Raw genomic sequence first — 24,814 nt, 5'->3', positions numbered from 1 at the left:
ACATGGTTTTAAAGCATCACCAAATAGTTTCAAATAAAGTTTCATTTCAACAAAATAAAAATAACTTTTGGGGTTTAAAACCTGGGGATTGACCTTTTCAGCTTTTCGTGCTTTCAAACTTTTAACCTTTGACATCTTTCAGACATCAATTTGAAAGTTAAAAATATATTTTTATACACCGACTATCAGCGGACAGGTGAGTCCGAGTCTGTCGGGAAGACCCAGTTTGGATAAAGTTGGTGAGAAGGCAGCTGATAGCATATGGATTTTATAAATTTTATCTGGCATTGTTGGATAGGATTTAAAGTGATTATCTGCTCTCTTTGGGGACTCTGCTCTACTCCTGCAGGGTGCTCTTGGACATGAAGTTAAGTCCTTCCTCCTTCAGTCGGGCCAGCGCCGGCCCGTAGATCTCCTTTGTCATCGGAACCACCAGTCCCTTTGTACTGATTTCACCTGCAGAGAGAAAACACACAGATTCAGGTTCAAACTTAAAAAAAAATCACCTTCAACTTTCTAGGAACAAACAGCAGGTTACTGACAATACAAACTAACATTAACTTCGTAGACCGACAGGACATGCTAACGATAGCTTCACAGACTGACAGGACATGCTAATGTTAGCTTCGCAGACTGACAGGAAAAGCTAATGTTAGCTTGACAGCTTGACAGGACATGCTAATGTTAGCTTCACAGACTGACAGGAAAAGCTAATGTTAGCTTGACAGCGTGACAGGACAAGCTAACATTAAAATTGTCTGACTTTATTGGCCTCATTGAATAATTTAACAATAACAATAATAGTTTTAATCCTGGTTCAACCATGTAAAGCACTTTATAACTTTGGTTTGAAAAGTGCTGTATAAATAAAGTTTATTATAATTAGTTTGTCCTTATAATAATAATAATAATAATAATAATAGTAATAATAATTACTAACAGCTTCACGAACTGAGAGAACAAACTTCTTTGATTATCTTTGAAAACCTGTACCTGGTCAGAGGTACAAGTTTCCAAAAATTCAGTGTAACAAATTAAAATATTTAGATTTTCCGACATGCAATAAATCAAATAAATGATCAAGCATCTCTCAGTTCCCCGCACAGCCTCGTGTGGCTTTTGCAGTTTTCTTATAATATACTGAACATTATATTCTGTATTGTCTTTGATATTCATACTTTTAATGTTTCTTTGCCTCATTTTATTGTGTTGTTTACTTGATTTTGTTTCATTCCGTTTCAGAGACAGCATTAATCCTCCTGACTGATGTCACTGACCATCAAGGACCATGCGAGCAGCAATGGCTGCTGGGTATCCTACAGTCTTGGCCATGGCAGAGAAGCCGCTGGGGTCGCCGTACACCACCAGGCTAATGTGTTTGGTCTCCAGCTCGCCGGTTGGGTGGCGAAGCCCGACATCATTCCTCATGATGATCATGTCTCGTTCGCCCTTATCTGGCCATGGGAGAGAAGTACTTTATACACTAGTATTGCATTTAGTGCTTAGTGTTCTTCTGATTTGTGGTAATAAAATGAGCTCGTGTCTCACCGAAGGAGAGTTTGACTTCCAGATGTTTTGCCAGAGCAGCCAGCACGCTGTCGCCGTGAGGCACCGGTTCGTCGCTCAGCATCCCAAACCTGAACAAAGAGAGAGACAAAAAGCAAGACTTTTCACACAACAGAATAACCTTCACAAAGCCATTTTTTAAAAGAAGATTGCCCAGCAGTGCCGCGGTGCCAGCCCACACATCCTTGGCTAAATCTAAAGAGATGAGCAGTTGCTTTTTGTTGCTGCTTTGCTGGTGAATTGCATAAATGAACAAGTAATTCAATTTGAGCTGCGAGCGCATTGGCTTCTTACTCTTTTAATGGCGCAGATGGAATGTTTCCAACAGTTCACTTTTACCATTGGAGGAATTTATGCCTCAATGCCTGCGACGCCCTCTTCCCTTCACCGCCAGCAGAAGCAGAACAACGACAGCAAAGAGCCTTGATCTGAAGAGACCCTTGGAAAAGTTGATTTAAATTGAAGAGTGTGCACGCTACACCACTTCAAGCGTCCTCATCAGGGAGCAAAGTGAAAAGTGCAGGAGAGGCGCAGCCTTGGCCACAGCACCAGCACCAACACCAACTTTGAAGAGCAGCAGACGTCAGCATCTGCCTCATCTGCTCAGAGCCGAGCAGCACAGACAAATGGACATACAAAGAACTTGTTTAAAGGGGCATTATGCAGGATTTGTTTCTTTGCACCAAATGATCAGTTGCTCAATAGGAAGTGTGAAAAACACAGCCCAAAAGGCTTTACTCCGAGGGTCAAAGGCCTTAAGTGAACTTATTGATACTTTTGGCAGGCCTGCAGGTGATTGGAGCATAAATGGGATGGGATGAGATTGTATAGGTGAGCTCTTACTGCTGCAAAAACATCCTATTTCTCTTGCTTCATCAGTAAAAATAAGCACAATACCAGATTTCTTTTCGATGTTGTAGCTAAACTTGCTCAAAAGCAACCGTCAGCTGCTCGTCCTTTACAACTCACAACCTCATATCTATTTTACTACAGGAAAAAAAATCTAAGACACAACATTTCTTACTCATCTCCAGCCACCTCTACAGTACTGAATCCCAGTTTAGTCTCAGTTCTTCTCGAAACCATCTCTCTTGAGACAGTGTCTAAACAGGTTTTAAGCGTGAAGTGGTGGTTAAGTTACCTTTAAATCACATATTTAAATGTACTAAATTGTAAATTAATATTATTGATTATTGATTTCATTATGATAAGATAAGCCTTTACTGATCCCCATAGGGGAAAGTTGGTTGTTATAAATGTTAACAGCAAGTAGACAGACGGAACTGAAAATAATCAAAATAAAGATTATTGGTGCTTTTAGTCTCTCACCATCTCAGGGTGTCCATCCCAAAGTCGTCCTTCCCGATGCGTTCATATACGGCTTCTTCAAAGGCATCCTGGGAGATAGAGGAGGACAATCCCATCTGCGTACAGAGGAGCTCTTTCTGTAGAGAGGAGAGAACAGATCACGCTAACTCTTTTTAGGTCCTCCGTACTTCTAAGACTTTCACGTCCAAACACTTTCAATCTCACATGTTGTTTCCTCTTATACCTACAATGTTCCCTAAAGTTCTTCTTCAGCTCCTAGTCTGTCTCCTAGCTCCTCTTTAGTTCCTTGACTGTCTCCTAGCTCGTACACTGTCTCCTAGCCCTCGACTGTCTCCTGGCCTCTAGACCGTCTCCTGGGTCCTCTTTAGTTCCTACACTGTCTCCTGACTCCTCTTAACTCCTAGTTTGTCTCCTAGTCCCTCTTTAGCTCCTTAACTGTCTCCTACATAGAGATTAGACACTTGGCTCCATTAACCCTTCATGGGGCTCCAGGGGGAAACATTTGCAGATGTTATTTATCTGTTTCTCTTTGCATCTCATTTCCAGATGAAATATCTTCTTTGAGTGTTTTCAGAAACACAAGTGGTGGGATTTAAAATCTGTTATCCTGCTTTGATTTCTGATCAACATATCTTGAACTCGCAGCTCCGGGTTTCTCTTTCACCTCAAAAGGATAAAAGACCACAAACATTATCTGCTGTAAACTCTCATCAGTGTCAGAAAGCCTTGGCTCGCTGCAGCCTTGATGTTGACAAGCAGCTATTGACAGTGATAGACTCTTCAGCAAACCTTCCGCAGAAAGACACTTAAAGTGGAAAGGCTGCAAAACAGCTCGTTTTATAACGAGAAAGACAGACAAAGTAGCAGGAGGCGCTGCTCAGAGGCTGTATTTCAACCATGTGTTCAGATGTTTTCATCACCCCCCCTTTTTATTTTTTATTTTTTACACTGAATGGATCCTCGGCGGAGGTTCTTACCCAAGTGTGGTGCAGGATGGGACAGGGCTCGCTGTTGATCAGACCCAGCTTGACAAACCCACTCATGGCCTTCGTGAAGCCCTACAGAACAGAACGAGAGCTCAAGTCACAATGAACATTTACATGGTTACAGGTTCAGGCAGGAAAATATTCCTTTTACATTATTATAGTTTGTCTGACTTCACAATCTGTTCAGCGACAGAAAGACTCTTATGTAGACTATTGTAGTTACAGTTTGGACTTCAGATTTCCAAGGACACACATTCACACTGATGATTCTTTTCGTTCTCCACCTCACTGCTGTCAGAGTGATACTTTCCCTGTCTTACATCTTTGTCCTGCACATGATCACATGTAAAAGCCCAGATAGAGATGTTATACCTAACACAAATTTTCTTTTCATGTTTGAGATAATAGAGATGGAATATGAGAGTAGTTTGATAAAAGTCCTATTCTATTCTTCTTGTTGCTGCTTAGCCACGATGTGCTTCTTTCTCTGCACTGTCTCTTCCTCAGCCACTTATCTCTGGAAGTGAAACATCATCCTTATTGTACAAAGACCACATCATGTCAGCTGGAGCCCACAGCTCACACACTCAAACAGAAGAGGTACGGTAGTCCAGATTCGTCGATGCGAGGAGTGAAGGTGAGATAGCGTGCATTAATGCAGGGAAACAGGACAGCGGATAAGAAACTGCTGTAAATGCTTCAACATCTTCTTTATGTCTTTGTATCTACATCAAAAAAGATGAGAAATTAAAAGACACCCAAGGCTTTGTCCCTGAACTCTAACTAAAGAAAACAGGCTTTCTGGTTTGATCAGGTTTGTGGAAGACAAAAATCTTTTCTTGACTATGACATCCTCTTGACTCTGAACTCAATGTATTTGCGTTTGAGCTCTCCACAACCTTATTTCTGTCCAGACAGAATGCCTGTAGGTGCAGCATTTATCTGCTCTTCACTTCAAATCAGAAAAGACATGCAGATGTTGTTTTCTCCAGTGCACGTGAAACAAATCAAAAATAAAATAAAATACTGCAACTATTTTGATAATTTGATTAAATGTTTTTTTTTTTGTAATTTTTCATGGCAAACATTTCCAAACGTTTCTCAGTTCCTGTGTCTCAGTTATGAAGATCCGCTGCTTTACTTTACGTTTCATATCATTATAATCTTAATTCTCACTATTTTCTGGCATTTTATTGACAAAATGATTAACAAACCTAAACTCAAACTTTGCCTCCGTGGTTTCTCACACAGAAATTGTCTTCAATAGGTTGCTATAGAAAAGCTGAAACCTGTTCAAATAAAATGGCCTGCAATGATCAGTCAGTCAGCGGGGGTCTCCTCTGAGGCCTGTTTTCACTGCTGACAACCAATGTTTTCAGTTTGAAGGGTGTGTGTGTGTGTGTGTGTGTGTGTGTGTGTTATACCTTGAAGCGCAGTGTTCCTCTGACCAGTGTGTGTGCTGTCTCAATGCCGTAAGGCTCGGCGTACTTGGTGCTGTCGCGGTTTGGAAATCCCTCCAGGTTGAAACCAGGAAGGAAATCCATCGGCATGCTGGAGCCCATCAGAGACCCCCCAGCCGGGATGCTCACCACCTGGACGCGACACACACACACACACACACAGATTCAACGTCTCCTCTCGAGTTAAAGCATTGACATTACAGAAACACATTTACAGAAAATATTTTTTGCACATTAATAACTGATGGTCCTTAGAGGCCTCCGTACCTGGTTGTCTTGGAGGAAGATGGCGGGGCTGATGGTGTTGAGGAGGACGCCGTACGGACTCCAGCTGAACTTGTAGCGAAGAGGATTGTCTGAACATTCAGGAGCAGGAAGACCTCCGCAGAACGAGCTGTAGGACTCCACCTGAACGACACATTTATTTATACTGTCAATCAACTTATTAATTAATCAACTAATTGTCTCAGGGCTATTTGTATTTAAGTATTACAGTATTTAGCAGTGCTCATCAATAACACAGACTTGTGATGTGTTGGTTTTAAAAGAGGCCTGACAGTCAAATTTTAAATTTGGTTCTTAAAGGATTGTGAGAGAGAAAGATGTGTAGTGAGCGAGAAATTTTACAATTAAAAAGATAAAAACAAAAGAGCTTGTGCAGGTGGTTAACACCAAACATTTGAAAGAAATGAAATGAAATACCACAAGACAGTTTTTGCGCTTGACTGAGGAAGAAAAGTTGGTGTATTGATAGAAAGAAAATGTGAAAGGAAACAGACAAATGACGACATCAGATCTGTGTGGAGCGATGAGGAGACACATTAATACATGAATCTAACAGAAATGTCATATTTCCATCATGTTCTCCACATGGTTTTCCATCATTTGAGCTTTGACTGGAGCTCTTTTAATGACGTCATCTTGTTGTGTCTTCTTCTTCTGCGATGGTTTAACGGCAGCGACTGGAGAACAACTTCTAATGTTCACATAAAAGTAGTGGATTGTCTTTCTTTCTTTTTTTTGTATATTTTCTGGAAATTGGGTAAAAATTTATGCTAAATTTGGATGTAAACTTGACTACTGATATTGATCTATATATACAGTACATCTGTGTTAAGATAATATTGGCCTATAACATTAGCAAGGCTAACGGTGGCGTATTATGAGGACAGTAAACAGTAATACTGAATCTTCTCACAGGCTTACGTCATTCATTCATTTTCTGCTTATTCATTTTGGGTCGACCTGCGTTTGTCAGGACCTGAACAAAATCAGGTGTTTTAGATGAACAGGGTTGAATCACAGGTCTTTTTCAGGTTGTGTTGAACTTCTCTGATTCAGAAAGCAACTCCAGTCCAAAAAAAAGAAAAGAAAAACACACACCACATCAGCTCATGTCTGGCTGTGTGACGTCGTCTGTTTCTGGACTAAAGCCTGTGTGAAATTCAGCAATGAGAACATGTGGACTGTCAGTCTGTTAAATGGATCAATATGACTGCCAGGAAGCCACTGCTGCATGAGTTCAAACAATCCTTATCACACACACACACACACACACACACACACACAGTCAGAGTGTGTGCTGACTCACAGTGCAGCCGTCGGCTTTGGCCTGATCGATGCACTCCATGGCCAGCATGTGGTCGATACCCGGGTCCAGTCCCATCTCATTCACTATGGTGATGCCGGCGTCCTCCGCACTGACACACACACACATATATATATATTGAGTTTCAGCATCTCTTGATTTAAGGCATTAAACACATCACCAAACTCTCTCACACACTCTCACACACACACACACACACCCCACCACCGAACCATTTTACTTGATATAAAATTAATCTTCTGTTGTTGAACTACGTGCCCTGTTTATCTGGTTTGCTCAGTGGTATTCTGTCACTGTGCATGTGTTTTAATTGTGACCTAAAAGTTCAGTTATATTGTTAAAAGTTTTTAAAATGACATCTATTCCTTCTACCTCATTAAAATAAAATCCAGACTCTATGAACATGCAAATGTTGTTCACTTCAGACGTTTAACAGTTGGACTGAAGATGTCTCCGACTTCACTGAAATGTCATGACGTCACAAAATCATCTTGTAGACATATTAATCTGGAGATTTAACGTGAGCAAAGAGAAACGTTCGTCAATCAGCAGATGGATGTGAAAGTAGTATGTGAATATCTCCTGTTTTATCTTATCTGTCTGTTGTGTACTCGGTCATCACCAGCTCTGCAGCTCCTTCATGGCAGGACTCAGGTAGCTGGCTGTCACCATGTTGACCTTCCTCTTGATGCAGTGTTTGGCGATGAGCGGGTGAAACGAGTACGGCAGCATGCTGAGGAGCAGAGGGAGGAGCTGGTGAATTTATCTAACATACAGCAAATGACGAAAACTGAGCCCGGTCTGATCATGTAGAGTCTGAGTCTGAGATGTCCACACAACTCCTTTTTTCATCCTTCCAATGAAAATAACAGCCTCACAGGGCAGCTAGGGAGGCTACAGACTTTCAATATTATTATTTAAATTAGGGACTGATAAAGAAATAACAGTATTAATGAACTATCATAAAGAAAACAAGTAGCACTTATTGGGTTGCTAAAGTCACGACGTCTAGGCTTTCTTCAGCTAAAATCTGCAACTTTTTTTATCCAAACACTAACTTTCACTGGTTGTGATGGCTGTTTCATTTAATTGATGGCTTGCCCTTCCTCCTTTGCTGCGGAAAAGAAGACTCATTTTTTTTTATATATATATAACAGATTTCATCACTAGGAGACTCAACAGAAAATAGACCTCAGGACATGACAATATGCTAATGTAACACAGAAAGCATCCAGATGGTCACTAAATGCTGGTATTTTAGCAATGTAGCTTAAAAACTGGAGGTCAATCAGAAGCCCAATATAGCTGACAGTGTTCTTCAGGCTCCGCCTCCTTTTGGGGGTGTGGCCAACTTAAAAAAAAATCTAAAAAACCTAAACATCAAAGGAAGTCAGTCTATTACATTCACCTTGCAGTACAGTATTATTTCAGAATTTATTAGAATTCAACCTCAAATATTTCACGTTTACTTTAGGAAAGGCAATGACGTCCATCCACGTGTTTAACAGTTTGTCAGCTTGTAAGAACACATTGAGCTCGTGCTGTACCTGATGACCAGGTCATGATCTTTGACCAGAGAGTCGAGGTGTCCTTCCTGGCTGCCGGCGTCCAGCGTGACGGGGATGGTGTTGGGATATTTGGCTGCCAGCTCTTCTGCCTGCTTCAGCAGCACCGACGCTGAACACAAACAGAGCAGAAACCGCAAGATATTTAATGTTACGAGGTATATTTTCGATTTGGAAGTTTTCAGCTTTAATGCAATCTGTTTCAGACGGGATCACCTTAGTTCACATCGGTAATTTACAGCTGGTGCACCGTAGGACAACCACTCATGTCTCACGGCTGACTGCAAACTGTGACATCTCTCTATTTCAGGACAACTTGAACAGTCTTGTTCTACAGAACTGGTCCCTTTTCCTCTTCTGTCCCCTCTAGCTCTGCCCAGATGTGCTACATCTGATTCCTAAATGAGGAATTAAGTGCTTAAAAGCTGGTTGTTTTAAAGGTGTTTCCTCTGTGGTTGATTGGGGTCTGTGGGGTGGGACGTAACAGTCTTTCAACTTTCAACCAAATCCCTAAACCATCAAGGACCAAACTAAAAGCTAAGAAGCAAAGTGGACCTTTATTTTAAATAACGCATCACTTTTGTAAGAAAAACTCACCCACTGTGACCTGGGTCTTCTCGTCGCGGGTCAAATACTCAACTACGGGTCCGGAGACGTATCCTGAACCCAGCAGCAGAACGCGCTTCATCCCAGTCTTCTTCATGATCTGAGCTTTCTCCCTGAGGGACATTAGACACGCTGACTTAGAACCACACCGCGAAAACTTAAACACATAATGACATCCGTGGGTCTCAGTGACTGCGTTTCCATCCAACAGGCTGAGATGTTAAACCCTGGGCCACACTGATTTTCAAAGTTTTTAAAGATGGAAGCACCTCAAAGAAAGTCATGATTTTAATTAAACTATCTGGTCAACTTGTCAAAACTGAGGAGATTATTTCAAATTTTGGCCCTTAAAAATGGACGATTGGATGGAAACCAGTCTAGTCACCCACGAGTGTTACGTCTTTCTGTCTGAGCAGAGATAAAAAAAATTCAGCCACTGAACTTTGACTCTTTACACATTTTGCTTGCTAACAGGAAGCTACCAAAACTGCGTTATTTTGAGATCTGCTTTAGTCTGTAGTCAGTTTCTCTTCACATTTTTCTGAACATAACCTTTGGATTATTAAGAAATACACAACATGGGAAATTAATTAATTTCAGTGAAGTAGCATCATGGACAAAGTGGCGTCCTGCCCACTACCTCAGCAGAAAAGCAAATATAAAAAGGGTGAAAAAAGTACAGTAAAGGGTCCCTGAAATACAATTAACTTGCATAACAAAGAAAAAGAACATAAAGAAATTATGCGTAAAGATCACGTCCACCAAACACAATTCAAAATTAAAAGTTTCTCTGACATCAATTTGTTTTTAATATTGTTTTAATATAGTTTTAAAGTTCCCTGAAGCTTTCAGAGCTCCTTGAAAACCCTTGAAGGAATCAGTTAAGTAACAGCGGCATTTTCTTTAGCTGTTGCTTTTAAATGTTGGGTTTACTTTTCTCAGATCAGTGTATATAATATATAATATAATGTGTACAAAGTCAAAGTGGCAGTGAGACTTCTCTGATCAAACCAAGTCCAGCAGTATCGCTGTGACCGACGAGGATCTGGTCTGAACCAGGAGGAGAGGAACATGAAGGTGAGCCGGGATGGGAGAAGGAGGATGAGCATGGAGGGGGGTCATCCAAAAAAATTAAATGAATAAAATAATTAATTAAAAAACAAATAGAATGAAAATCTTTGTTGCTGTTTTTATAAATGCTTGTGAAAATAATGTTTTCATACATGAAATATCCCAAAACCAAATGTGCTTAAAGATGAATTCACATGTATCGTATGATTAATATTCAAATTATTATTTTGTTTAACAACTGTTAGTAATAATTTATATAAAATTAAAAGTCATAGAGTTGCTAGTGAAAATAATATTTGATTTATTAGTACACATACTGGTATTTATCAATTTGAATATTTAAGAAGTTAAAACGCTACTAACCTTATATCTTAATTTACTAAATTACTGTTTTTTTCCCTACACTTTTCATCATTAACAAGCCAAACTTTAGAGGAATACATGTGTACATATAACATACATATTCTATAAAGTGAACAGAGGCAGTGTCTCTGCTCCAAAGTTTACAAAGTACTCAGAAAGTACTGAGGTTTCATCTCATACGTAACCCACAGAGAGAACGAAAGCCACGCGAGTCCTCTGTACCAGGAAGCATCAGCTGCCGAGCCTTTTAATTAAATAGAGAGGCCTTCTCCAAACAACTGGATTCAGTTAAGAAAGTCTGTGGTTTTGCATGCTGGATTATCATAACAACAATAACACCATAATAGAGGCATCACCCCGAGTGACCTGTGGCATTAATATCCCACCACCACCAACCGCATCAAATCCCCCAGGAGTCAGACCCCTGGACTCGTTAGCTTTGGCCTAATTGGATGCGACACCGCACACATGCACGAGTCTCAGCGGAGGTCCGACCGGCAGTCCGCCTGCCGCCGAGCCTCGTCCTCTTAATTAAAAAAAAAAGAAAAGAGAGACGTTCCCTCAGGAGGATTTCTCCCTGAGTTTACATATCTTAAGGAGCCAAACTCAATCAAAAGGATTAAGATTTGGTGGCATGGCTTGTCTGGAAAAATGATACTTAAGATCAATTAGGAAGAAAACTCATCAAGTCTTAGAGGCGGCCTAAATATGAGCGAGCAGGACTCTTCTGTGTGAAGAGTCTCCAAAAGAGACGGAAATCTCTTCAACCAAGCTGTTTATGGAGCCGTCGAGGAGCAAATCTGCACTGAGCCTGAATATTAATAAGCTAAAGAAACAAACATTATTACTGTACCCAGGAAGGTCATGGAGTCAGGATGGATTTGACAAGCTCATTAAAATGTTTTTAAACGCAGCATTGACCGAAGCTGCAGATAAGCAACGAGGGCTGTAAAAGAAGCAAAATGTGTAATCAATTAAAAGAATATAGTCCAAGAAATTAATCAAAGCAGATTAAAAAGATAAGATTTAATAAAAAGGGACAGAATGCTGATGAGGATTTCAGAGACTGCGGGTAAAAAGATAAACATGCAGATGAATAATTTGTTTTCTGTCTTATACAAAGTCAGAGAAGATCAGTTTCATCGTCCAGTACAGAGTGAGGTCCACAACGTGTTTAGCCTAGCTTAGCACGAGGACTGGGGGAAACTTCTAGCCTAGCTCTATCAAAAGTAAAAAGAAAATGGTGGAGGTTTCTAGATTTGTTTTCTATTTGATTCCCAAACCTCCAAAGCAGAAAGTCGGGCTGCTAATGAGACATACTTCTCAATTCAAAAAACTATTTCTCTGACTCATCTTAGACCCATCTCTGCAGTGAACGCACAGAAATGAAACTGACATTCATCTTCTCATCTGACTCTGGAGAAGATGATTGTGTCGCCAAAACGAGGCGAAACAAGACAGACTGATGATAGACGGCAGGAGGGGTGGCGGCGTTTTTTGTGTAAAGTGAAGAGAAAAGATGTTTCTACCCCCTCGATACCGAAGGGTCCAGCGTCTGACGTTGGCTAGCAGCTGCGGCTTGTTAGCACGCTAGCCATGCAAGGTGTTAATGCAGGGGCAGGTTGGCAGAGCAGACACCAGAGGGCAGCACTGTGCAGGAACAACCACAAGGTGACTGTTAGTCGCTACAAGTCCAGCTTTCACCACTGCTGGCTGGACGACACTAAAACATCACAAACTGCTTAAGTTAAGGAGGGAAAACAGCAAAAACAGGAGACTACAAAGCACAAATATTACTTAGCTTTTAGTAAGCTGCTATCATCTGTAATGATAAAACACTACGGTGTAGAAAGTTAGCACAGCTGAACTACGTTAGAACATGAAACGTTACCTGTCTCGTAATCTTTAGACATTTCATCCACAGATTGGTTGCTTTAACTCGTAGATGGAACAGGTGTTTGCCAAAGTATTTTTTGACAATTTCATGAATAATTCAAGTGAGAAATAAGCTGGAAAGAAACTTATGTTACTGTGTAACATACTCACGACTCCAGTCTGAAATGAGTCTTACCTTCTTTCTCGAAGTTTTTCGATGTATTCAAACTTTGGGGTGAGTACTCCGTTTGAGGTGATGACAGCCTTAAAAACAAAGAAATGAAAAAGTTGAAATCTTACAAAATTATCATTTTCATTTGCACAAGACTAAAACAAATATTGTCAATAATGAATAAATAAAGATGGTAGGTAATGAAGGCTACGGAGACCTTTTGTTTCCGCTTGTCTATAGAATCAAACAGTGAATACATTTCAAATGTTTGTTTTTATCCTTCATGCAGCACAGAAGCTGTAGTGAATGAATGTCAGTTACGATGGGTTTTAAAGTCCGTGAGAGGAAGCTCACTGTGTTCAGAGAAACTGACTTTACAGCTGCATTTTAAATCAGTTCTCTTTTCATTTCTCGGTTCATTTGAACGAATTGAGCTGCGTTTTGTTTACAACTGCAACGACAAAGTGTTTTGAATTTCCCAACGCTCTGGTTCGTGCCTCTGGCTTGTTTGTTCTCCATGGCAACGGCGGCCGAGGCTCATGGGTATTGTAGTATTTACGGCTGTTCACCAAACTGACGGATAAAATATTATTTCTCATGATCATTACATTATCCAGGAGAGTCCTGTGTTTCTATGTCTACACTGAGGATATCTATCGTTTACGCTTAACATTACCTCCATCTAAATTCTCATGCATTCGTCTAAAAAATATCAATTTTGTTGAGATAATGTGCTGAATATGTGCAGCACCTGTTGCTCAACAAACTCTTGAGATCATGACATAAATGGCTGAATCATGAACAGTTTGAAAAACAACAGCAACACAGTGAAATATTTCACTACTACTAATGTTACTTTACTTACGTCTCTGACTTGCGGGCTGAACTCCTCTTCCTCCAGCGATCTGGTGGCGTCTGAAGGCAGCTGATGATGACAAAACACCACATTTACATAAAAATAAAAATAAAAACACACCGACAGAAACACCAGTCCTGTCTGTCAGGGTTTTTATTTTAGTCAGATCACCACATGAAACCTGCAGCAGCGCTCTCCCACAGGAAACTCAACCAGAAGTCAGACAGAAGCAGAAAGCAGCACAGAGCGAGACAGAAACTCTGTTCTCTGTTCTCACCTCACCTAAAACCCAGACGCCTTACCATCTCCCAGATGTAGGGGAAGAGTCGGTCTCCAAAGTACTCTGTGGCTTCGATGGGGAGCTGAGCAGGAAGGTTATCAATGGAGCACATGAGGATCCCGTTTCCCTCCACACTGCCGGGACCCGAAAGAAAAATATCGCTTATTGATTGAAATACAAATAGCTTTTACCTCACCAGCAACTGCTCATCTTGGGGTCCATTTTAAATCATACACAGAATAATTAACAACACTTAGACCATATGCAGTAAATAATACAGATGCAGTATCACCACTACACCCAAAAGTGAAAATAAGAAATTAAATTATATCAGAATCCAACACATGACATATTTCTAACTAAATAGAAAGACTGAACAACACTTAAAAATATATATTTCATGTAAAAGCATTCAGAGGAGATTAAAGATCACAATCATTGTTTAATAACTGTTTTTTAAAGCTGAATTTTCCATTTCATCACTACCATAGAAGAAGAGTTAGGTTGTGTTATTAGCAGTATCTAATGTTGCAGTTAAGATTATCTCAGCCCATAGACTTACAATGGGACTAAGAACATTTTAGCCGTAAAATGCTTTAGGGAAACGGGGAACACAGGACACGGGTATTTTTGTTTTTTTCTTAAATTTTTATCCTTTATATTTCGTATTCTGTCTCTTATTTTTCACTCTAGTCTGTTAAAAGAACCACAGGAGCACACCACATTACATTTCATTTCACCTTTAAATCCTTGAGTGCCTGTATGACACATTCGTGACGACTGATGCAGGTCAAATGAGGCAACGTGATGTGGCCGATAAAGTGCTTGTTTTTGCCAGTGACAGGCTCAGATTGTTATTCTGAGCGTCTGACAACATTATGGAAAGGATCCCTACAGAGATAAAGGGTTTTTGTTTAACCAGAGACACTGTTGACTTCCTGCAACAACTCCCCTCTCGTGAGATTTCAGAGCGAGACTTCTGTTTCTGGTTAAACAAAAAGGATCTTACTCTTTAACAAAAAGGTCTACCTGTGTAGGGATCCTTTCCATAATCCAGAATAACAATCTGAGCCAAGAACTTTTAGTGGACTCAACTGTAAAATCATAAATAAAACTGCCAATAAGAATTACACAAAATACCATATTCTCGATAAAACCTAAAGCAGTATCTTAAACTCAACCTCAAGTTTATAAACCATAAATCAACTAGGCCAATCTGAACAATAACTTAAGACTACCACAACCAGAGATACCTCAAAACACCCACAGCCAGAAGAGGAAGTTCCTGCAGCAAAAATTTAAATTCACAGATACATATTTTAAATCTGTTCCAGACCGAGAGAACAATAAAACCTGAAACCTTGAATGTCTGACGTCGGCAGCCTACGGGTCAGATGAGTGAAAGCCGAACAGAAACGTGCAGGTAACGTTGGGGAGAAGGCAAAAGGTCACGTGTGCGATGGTGCTGTACCTGTCGTGATCGATGTGCTGGTCGGCGTCGTACATACAGAAAGGCTTATCAATGGTGGTGCACTCGGTCATGAACTCTATAGAGCCTCCGGTGTCAGCAGATATGTCACAGATGGCCAGCAGTCTGTGGAGAGAGAGTGAGACAGCGTTCAAGAGGTCAGAGCGACAGGCTGAACTGTCACTCTGTAAACATAACAGATAACATGACTGAAGATAAAAAATGTGACACTTGACCCCTGCGGAGATACGGCAGGTAACACACTGCACTTCTACCCATTCACTAGAACAGACATTCGGCCATCAGAGTGTCACATTTACGGTGTTTGACTGGAAGGTCAAAGCCACAGCAGGAGGCTGATGTTTTCAAAAAAAAATACTGAATGGATGAACACTTGCTATTATTACACTATAATGGCCAAAAGTATATGGACAACCCTGTTTTGCTGGGTTTGTCTCTGCTCCTTAGTTCCAATCTTAAAATATCCCATATTATGCTCATTTCAGCTCTATATTTTTATTCTGGGATTCCACTAAATGGAAGATTGATAGATTGCATGTTTCACAGTTCAGAAAAGTCCTTATTGATCTTCTCCTGGCCCTTCATGCAGCCCCTCAGTTCACCGTCTGTCTGAAACGAGCCGTTTTAGACAAACTGAACAACCTCCAGAAACCTGAGCAGAGAGGTCGAATAACTTAGACAGACTGAGTGGGTGGATGAGCGTCCCTGTACTTGGTGGGCGTGCTGTGATTGGAGCAGAAGACCTGCTGGGGGTGGGGCTGAGTGCGGTGACATCACAACCTTACAAAAGTCCTGACGGCTCGTTTAAAGGCACAGTTTCTGAATACGGGCTGTGTGCATTTCTCCGTGGACTGAGTGTTTTGATACTTTCACAGTATTTATACAGCACCTAGACCTGCTCTATAATCAAAAAAGACATGGAAATCTCACTCTCTACGATATAGGACCTTTAATGTGACTGTAATCTGGTTCCAAATGGCGCAAGATGGCAGCAGCCGTAACCGGGATATTTTGTCTTCATTTTTGTACAGTGGGAGGAAGTGGAGACGCGTCGTCCATCTTTATATACAGTCTAACAGAGGTTAGTTCATGACACAAACTGAGTCAGCGATGCATCTGTTTGAGTTGAAGAAGGGATATCTCCAGTTGACAGGAGAGCCGGAGCTCCTGGTGAGTTTGTTAATCATTATATTCCAATACGAGGCTCTTACTTGTGAGGCAGCACTGGTGATCCCTCGGTGGCTGCACGCAAGATTTTGGGCGGTCTTATGAGCTTCTGGGCGTCCAGTCGTCTGAGGAGTCGGGGGGTGTGGGGGTCCCAGTAAATACCATTGATCAGACAGGTTGTGTAGGGCGCCACCTGTGGTCAAGATGACACAACATTTCTACTGTGATGATGCACTCAGAGCGCTCTTTTCTGCTGATTTTCAGTTTTGTATCATCGTAAATTCAATATCTTTGGGTTTTGGGCTGTTGGTCAGACTGAACAAGACATTTGAAGAGAATTTCAAGAGTTGTAAATCGCAATTGAAAAGATTCATCCAGAAAATAATCAGCAGATTAATCTACAACGTAAAAGGTTAGTTGCAATAAAAATAATAATAAAATAATAAAATAAAACGTATATTTTTCTATTTTCAAAGCAGACTTTTTTTTTTACAGGTTCTTGTTATGTGAACGCTTATTGATCAGGTAGACGTATTGGTTCATTCTCTGTACGTTAAACAGGATCACAGCTGCCATGTGGCATGTGTTTTGAAACACCGACACAACCTCGCCAACCAGCAACTGTTTAGTGCTGATGACTGAAATAGAGGACGAGGCCTCTGAGTGACTGACAGGAGCAGGTGGGAGTTTGGACGAGGAGTGCTGTAACTGGGGGATGAAGGGGTGGGGGTGGTGGTGGTGGTGGTGGTGGTGGTGGGATAGAAGCAGACTCACGCTGGTCCTGAAGTGCGAGGTGTACAGTTCCGGGTGGTTCTCGTACTCCATGGGGTCATAAATGGCGTCGCTCTTCCTCATCAGGTGGTGATGTCGGCTCAGGACGGTGGCGTACACTTTGGTCAAATCTTACAAGAAAACAACAAACAACAACATACTGTAAATGATCATGTATGTACTGATCACTGACCTGAAGTTAAAACCTTTATGTGTAAGTTTAAAACATCTCTTCAAACTAATCAGAAATTGATAATTTTTCTACAAACCAAAACACATTCCATCACAACACATAAAGCTTCTACACACGGTGGTTTTAATAACCGAACTAACATGGATTTGAATAAAGTCCATCGTGCGTGCTAAATAAATACATGCATGTTAACCTGCTAACGTTAGCATGTTACCATGTCAACAGGTAACATTTAGCCTGTTGAATGTTACACAAGTTAGTTAACATGCTAAAATGTTTAATGTTACATGCTAAATGTCAGCCTGTTAACATACGACAGTCAACACATTACGACGCTAACCACAGCCATATTAATGCACCGCTTGAGCACTGCTTAGGGCTAACTGCTAACATTAGCATGTTAACATTTTAATTTTTTTTTAGCCCATTACTGACAAGGCACATCATTGAACAGTAAAGTTGTCTCTCCATTTTCATCTACACAACAACTTTCAGACAGCGAGTGGTTACGGCTGTGTCTGCTGCCCGGTTCTGTGTTTTGGCAGTCTGGTTACATCTGATGCCACTAACAACAGGCTGCTGCTGCCCATCTGCTCTCCACTCATAATGTCGCTGAACAGAGCAGGCGGTAGAGGAAATGGTTAGCATACAGCTGAAGACCAGATGATCAAACTTTGAGGCTGACGTTTTTGTTAATCGATCTGTTTGTTCTCTGAAGAGGTGTGTATTTCGGCAAACTCTGATACCAGTTAAATTAGCTCCTGCATCGTTGTCCTCTGTGTGTTTTTTTGCAGTTGCCATGGTGACGCGGCGAGCTGCGGCGGCAGGTTGGAAAAAGGCACACACGTGTAGAAGTGGATGATTCAAGAAACAAAGGTGACCTTCAGTGTTTTCACATTTATTGTGCCGCTGCAGCACTCGAGGCGTTCACATCATTGCTGTTGAAATGACGCATCATTACATCATATTAATACAACACCGAACCACAAAGATATGCAGAGGAACTTCATACCTTCTGTTTCAGAGACGTCCTTCAGCTCATGCGGTTCAACATATTCGACAGGAAGCTCGTTGAGGATGTCTTGGGCTCCCTGCAAGAAGAAGAGAGGAGCGCCATGAACTTAAAATCCCCAAATTCCTGACTGGAGTCTTGATTTCTGAGGCCACTGAATGTTGGATGTGTGTATTTCTGTATTTTGAGTTCAACCTTGCTGTACCTTGGAGACGTTGCCGGTGCCGGTGAAACAAAACGTCACGGGGCCGATTGATTTGGGCATTAGCCCCATGGAGATCTCATACCCACAATCCCTCACTGCCTGGATGGCCTGGCTGACGTTCCTGTAGTTATGAGCCATGCCGATGTGCTGTGAACAGCAGGGAGACAGGAAGTGATGGGATAAGAAGGCGCAGGAAGCTGTTTTCATGTCAAGTTGTTTTGTTTTGAATGTTCTCTCACCATGAAGGGAGTGTGATGCCCGAGAGCCAGGAAGCGCAGCCCCAATCCATGCAAGATGTTAATCATTCCTATAAAAAAATAACAGATTCATTCTGATTAAATACTACTTTGACAAGAACCACTTACCAAAAAAAACATAAAAATTATTTTCACTTTTACCTGGGGCCTCATTTATTCAAGTATCAAGTATTCCTGGATTCATGCAAATATAATTTCAACATAATTTCATTTCCCACAGCAGGCTCATGTTTGACTCAGTAAAAACATTTATTTTAAAGTTGTTTAAGAAAAATTCAATTTAAGAAAAATAACTTTCTCAAGCAACTGTGCCTTTATTAGATGGTACCAGAGAGAAGCAGCAAAGGACCTGGGCTGGACCTGAACCCGGGTCGCTGCTGCAAGAACTCGTTCAACTCTAGATTGTTTTGGTGTGAGTTACCGAGTTTTGGAGATCTCAGCACAGACCAAATGTTTTTGGGCACATTTCTTTTGTGATTTGGTTTAAACAGGTAAAAGTAGATCAGAGAAAGTAAGAAGTCATTTCAGTTTAATGTTGACACGAGTCTGACTCAACAGCTTCAGCTCTGACTGATCAAATTATTCAGCCATCAAATAGAAATGTTTAAACAGAGAACACGTCTCTCTACAATCAGGTGCTGATCATCACTGTTACATTAGTTTCACAACAGCTGCTGCTGTCACACACTTTCACAACAGTCCCATGAAATGACTGACCAGCTGAGGCACATTGCAAAACCTTTTTTCGTCATACCTGCGACACCGGCCCACTGACCAAAGGCTACGATCCGGAAGCCATTGGCATCGACCATCTTCTCATAGTCGATCAGACGAACCTCCTGAGAAATAATAAAAAAAAAAAATACGTTTTTGAGGGGTTTTGCTGAAGACAAATACACAAATTCAGCAGCATCAGCTTTAGTACAGAAGACAAAGCTGCTCTCGTACATCATTGTATAGACAGATGACCTTTAGCGGTAGCGCTCCTTCTTACACCGTGGGTGTAGCAGTCTACTGCTGAAGGAGCTGCTCAGGGCCTCCACAGTCTCGTGCAGGGGGTGAGAGGTGTTGTCCATGATGGATGTCAGCTTGGCTAACATCCTCCTCTCCCCCACCTCCTCAATGGAGTCCAGCAGACAGTCCAGAACAGAGCCGGCTCGCCTAATCAGTCTATTGAGCCTCCTCCTATCCCTGGATACGCCCCCCCCCCCCCCCCCCCGGAGACCACAGCATAGAAGATAGCCGAAGGTACCACAGTGTCATAAAAAGTCTGGAGCAGTTTCCTGCACACACCGAAGGACCTCAGCCTCCTCGGCAGGTGGAGGCGGCTTTGACCCTTCTTGTACAGGGCCTGAGTGTGGTCAGACCAGTCCAGTTTATTGTTCAGGAGAACACCCAGGAATTTGTAGTTCTCCACCACCTCAATGTCCAAACTCTGGATGTTCACCGGTGTGATGCTGGATGACTTCCTGCTGAAATCGATCATCATCTCCTTCGTCTTGCTGGCGTTGATGTGAAGCTGGTTGAGCTCACACCAGCTGACAAAGCCGCCGATGACCTCCCTGTATTCCAGGTCGTTCCCCTCAGACACACATCCAACGATGGCAGTGTCGTCAGAGAACTTCTGGATGTGACAACTGAGTTGTGTCTGAAGTCAGGAAGGAGGTGAACGAGGTTGTGATCTGATCGGCCAAGCGGGGGGAGGGGGAGTGAGGTGTATGCATCCTTGGTGTTTGCATACAGTAGGTCCAGAGTTTTATTGTCCCTGGTGTGGCATTTCACATACTGGGCGAAGGTGGGGAGAGTAGCAGACAGGGAAGCGTGATTGAAGTCACCTGAGATGAGGAGGAGGGCTTGGGGGTGCCGAGTCTGTAGCTGAGAGACGACAGCGTGAATGAGCTCACAGGCTGCAGCAGCATCGGCCGATGGAGGGATGTACACAGTTACAGCAATAACATGCGAGAACTCCCTCGGGAGGTAGTATGGCCGAATACCAACAGCTAGCAGCTCAATGTCTCTGGTGCAGCGCTGCTCCTTGACGCTGATGTGTCCCGGGTTGCACCATCTCTCGTTTACAAACATAGCAATACTTCTTCTTCAACATCCATAGTTGCGTACTTGCTGAGGGGTCCGTGTATAGAGGGGTCCGTGTATAAGCTGCAGGCAGTTCTTGTTCTTGCGTTTACATGCGCTTAAGTAACCAGGCTACAGTCAGCTTCCTACAGTACGCCGATTTCTTAAATGTCATGTATACGAGGAACCTGGTTTGGGATTACGGAAACCTGATTTCCCCAGCTAGATTTCTCCTGGAGAGAGCATCTGAGAGAAACTGAAACTAACATGTGACCTTCAGCAGTCTAAATAAGTTTGTTTCCACTAAACATTCAACAGATACTTTTTCAACAAGGAAAAGCTCCCCTCTGTCTGTCCTCAGTCTGCTCAAACCACAAAAAAAAGTCAGGAAGTGGCATCTTGTATCACCAATACAGGTAAAATAAGAAAGCCGTGCCAACAGAATGAGGTCGGGGGTAGAAACCTGATTGCTGAGATTGTAGTTTTGGGCTACACGAATCAACTGGATTTTAAATTTTAAAGTAAAGAAAGTAAATTTACTTGGTATTTTTTCAAATATGGAACTGGTGATAGCTTTCCAAATTTAGCTGAAGAAGTCAGTTTCTTCTACACTGACTGCAGAAATAGTGCACTTCCAACATTAGTAAACAGTGACCTTTACATTATACATGTACTGTATTGGGGTGCGGATCACTGCAGGACTTTTAGGGATCTTTTGAGCGCTCTCACCTTCTTCAGCAGGTCCTCCAGAAGCCCCATGTTGGCCTCCTGAGCTTTGATGGTGTGGGAGAAAAAAGCGTACGTCTTCCTGGGAATGACCTTCTCCTCCGGGAGCCTCTTGACACCGATTATCAGAGACGCCTCCGAAATGTCCTCCTGAATGATGGCCCCCGCCCTCATGTAGTACTGAAAACAAAGAATACGCTGGATTAGATCATTTTCACAGCAAAGCGACAAGAGACGGGGCTAGGAAGTAAGAAAAACAGATAAAGAACAATTTGAATGAAATGAATACAAATAAAATGAGAAATTAAAAAGCCATATACAATATGTACATTAAAACCTTTGACTATATAAGAGAAATACGGCAGTATTTGTACAAAATGAATTCAGAAACCCACTACTGCAACAACTGCAGCCATGATGTGTATACTACTAATAATTTAAGTGTGTATATATATATATATATATCACATATATATGAATAGGTACTTTACACACATTATACAGTAATAATACAGTACTACTGACTATGTGTATAATATAAATTGAAAATAATACTATGGGATATGATATAAAATATAATGTACAATGATATAAAATTATGTAAAAATATAATAATAATAATAATAATAAGTTGTAATAATATAGTAATGTTATGTAATGGTAACATAAAGCAAAGTGTGTTAGCTATGTCACTACTACTTCCATAGTGTACATAGTAGCCTCCAAACATGTAAATGAGAGGAAATGAGTTTCTATTAACAATCAGACATTGTTCAGTGTCTCACCTTCTCATGGATGGCTCTGCGGTTGGATGGTTGGACCAGGACTTTGACGCCGGCGTTGGTGAGCTCTTTGACATGGCGCGGGGCCAGTGGCGCCCTCCTCTCCCAGGGGTTGACGTCCTCGCGGCGGATGGCCATGACGTGCTCATAGCGCCGCTGGCCTGCGAGGCAGCCCCGCGTCCTCTTACCTTGGTGACTGAGGAGTCTGAACATGACTTCACCCCCCCCCCTGCTCGGGACAAAGAGCCACGGCACATTTATCAAAGATGCTAGCTCGTGACGTTCAACCAAGAAGTGACACAAACTGTTGTTTACTTCCATGCAATTAAGCAAACCTCACTAATAAAGTGTGTTTCTTTGTACCATGTATTTTAGTACGTTTGACCCTGTGACAAAAGAGTACAACTTGACAGTCAAGGGAAAGTATTATCGGGAGGTCAGAGGTCAAGTTAAGTTTGCTGGTGGGAGAGAGCTGCTGACAACCAGGTGGTTTTGACTGACCAGAAAAACTCTGATGAGACAGAACTGCATGAAAACTACAACACACTAGTTCAACTGCTGAGTCCACAAAGACATCATAAAGTGTTTTAGACAACATGACCATTACTGAACAGCACAGGCGCTATAATCATTAACACTGCACTGATTTCAGCTGAGGGACAGAACCTGTTAATGTAACTGAGACTTTAACAATGTGTCTGAAAAGACCAAAAACTGTAGGAAATTAAAGATATAGTTCAAAACTGGGAAATACGCTTATTCACTTTCTGGTGAAGACTTAGATGAGAAGATTGATGGCACTCTCATATCTGTCTGTTTAGTATGAAGCTAAAGCCAGCAGCTGGTTAACTTAGCTTAGCACAAAGACTAGAAACAGGTAGAAACAGCTAGCCTGGCTCTGTCCAACAGTTAGAGCTCACTACAGACACATTATATCTTGTTTGTTTAACTCGTGCAAAAGTGCAAAAATTTCTCATTTCACAGGGGGAATGTAACCAGCTGTGACTCAGGAAGTCACTGCGCCGGGTCAATAAACAAAAACCTGTTAAACATTGAACAAACATCATACAATGTGTTAATTAGTGAGCTTTAGAGGTGGTGGTCCCTCTGTTTCCAGTTGTTATGCTGGCTGTAGCAACATATTAAGTGTACAAACATGAAGGGTATCAATCTTCTCATCTTCACAGATTTATCTTGCAAGCCCCTGAGGGGTCCCAATCCCCAGGGTGGGAAGCCCTGGTGGTACAGTAAACCTGAACCCACGGTATTTTACATATTCCAACAAAACTATGAATCACTGTAAATAGAATAAATATAGTACCAGACATACTAGGTGTGCTTACAGAAGTACAGTTATACAAGTACAATAACTCTATAATAACTGCAAACTAAGAGCAGCACTTATTTTAAAGTCAGTGTTGAATCCCGCAGACACAGAAGTAAAATCTGTAAAAATGTTAATGGAGTTCGGTGTTGATTTTGGCTCGCAGTTTCTTTAACCTACACTGCAAGTTAACCACATGGGTCAGTTCCGGGATCTGGTCAACATAAAGTCACTCGCATGCTTACGCACATTAATTAAGTTATCGATACACTGATCGATAATCGGCTGCACGTGAAGCAGCGGTCGGGTCGAACTCACCTTTCTGACCGGTTTCTGTTAACCACGCCGGCTGCTGAAGGGGAAATGTGGCGACGGTTCACTGACAACACCGGAGAGTCACACAGAGGTGATAGGAGCTGCAACTTCACCGAGAACCGTAGTTCACACGCCCACGGTCTAAACTAATCCGCTTCCGGTCTTAATTTCAAGATAAAGTTCATGTTCCTAGTCAGTTTCGGATACGACTTTTTGCCTCTCTGTAAAGGCAATATAGTAAAGTTGTTCGATTTAGGTTTTTGATTTCTCACTTTTTCCCCTCATAACGCTGAATTTAATGGATCAATCTAATTCAGAATTCTAATATTGATCTCACACACCTTCATTTTGGTGAAAATTGATATTTTGAATCTCTGGTTTAGTGAATGAACTGCTGTACAGATTACCTAAACATTTTAACAAATAACTGTATCGCAAAAATAAGTGTGGATTCGGACTGCAGTAGTTTGAGATGAATTTCATGGTGAATAAAATATGGCAAAATTGATTTTAACCTAGTGCTGTACATAATTCACAACAAATCACAATATAAGTACACAAAAGTATCATTATCTGTAGAACCTATATATTTTCTCTATGTACATAAATACCTGCATATAAGTTCCAGCGTGTGTCAGTATTCTTAATAATACGGAAATTACAACGAAGCAGACATCACTATCACTGTTTACCAATGTACAGTACATTACCAGGCTGTGTCGTTGAATATAGTGATACTAGTTTAATGTATGTGTATTATTT

At 41.5% G+C, this 24,814-nt stretch overlaps 1 protein-coding gene across 1 annotated transcript; it reads right to left on the bottom strand.

The window, feature by feature from the left end:
- On the bottom strand, positions 1 to 24,118 carry aass (aminoadipate-semialdehyde synthase). The gene is made up of 24 exons (XM_070907140.1): positions 24,056 to 24,118; positions 22,417 to 22,642; positions 21,635 to 21,811; positions 19,587 to 19,671; positions 18,815 to 18,882; positions 18,576 to 18,722; positions 18,371 to 18,449; positions 17,169 to 17,296; positions 16,439 to 16,587; positions 15,210 to 15,332; positions 13,761 to 13,872; positions 13,468 to 13,527; positions 12,627 to 12,694; positions 9,113 to 9,234; positions 8,498 to 8,627; positions 7,573 to 7,683; positions 6,933 to 7,041; positions 5,609 to 5,749; positions 5,306 to 5,473; positions 3,873 to 3,953; positions 2,896 to 3,011; positions 1,549 to 1,637; positions 1,278 to 1,454; positions 1 to 456 (listed from the first exon to the last, which is right to left on the bottom strand). The coding sequence occupies exons 2-24, from the start codon at positions 22,624 to 22,626 to the stop codon at positions 338 to 340; spliced, it is 2,769 nt and encodes a 922-aa protein (XP_070763241.1). The 5' UTR covers positions 22,627 to 22,642; positions 24,056 to 24,118; the 3' UTR covers positions 1 to 337.
- Positions 24,119 to 24,814: the final 696 nt, after the last annotated feature.

The sequence above is a fragment of the Enoplosus armatus genome, chromosome 6 (assembly GCF_043641665.1).
Source record: "Enoplosus armatus isolate fEnoArm2 chromosome 6, fEnoArm2.hap1, whole genome shotgun sequence".
Lineage (NCBI taxonomy): Eukaryota > Metazoa > Chordata > Actinopteri > Centrarchiformes > Enoplosidae > Enoplosus > Enoplosus armatus.
The sequence above is the reverse complement of the archived record's forward strand: the minus strand, read 5'-3'. Positions and strand labels throughout refer to the sequence as shown.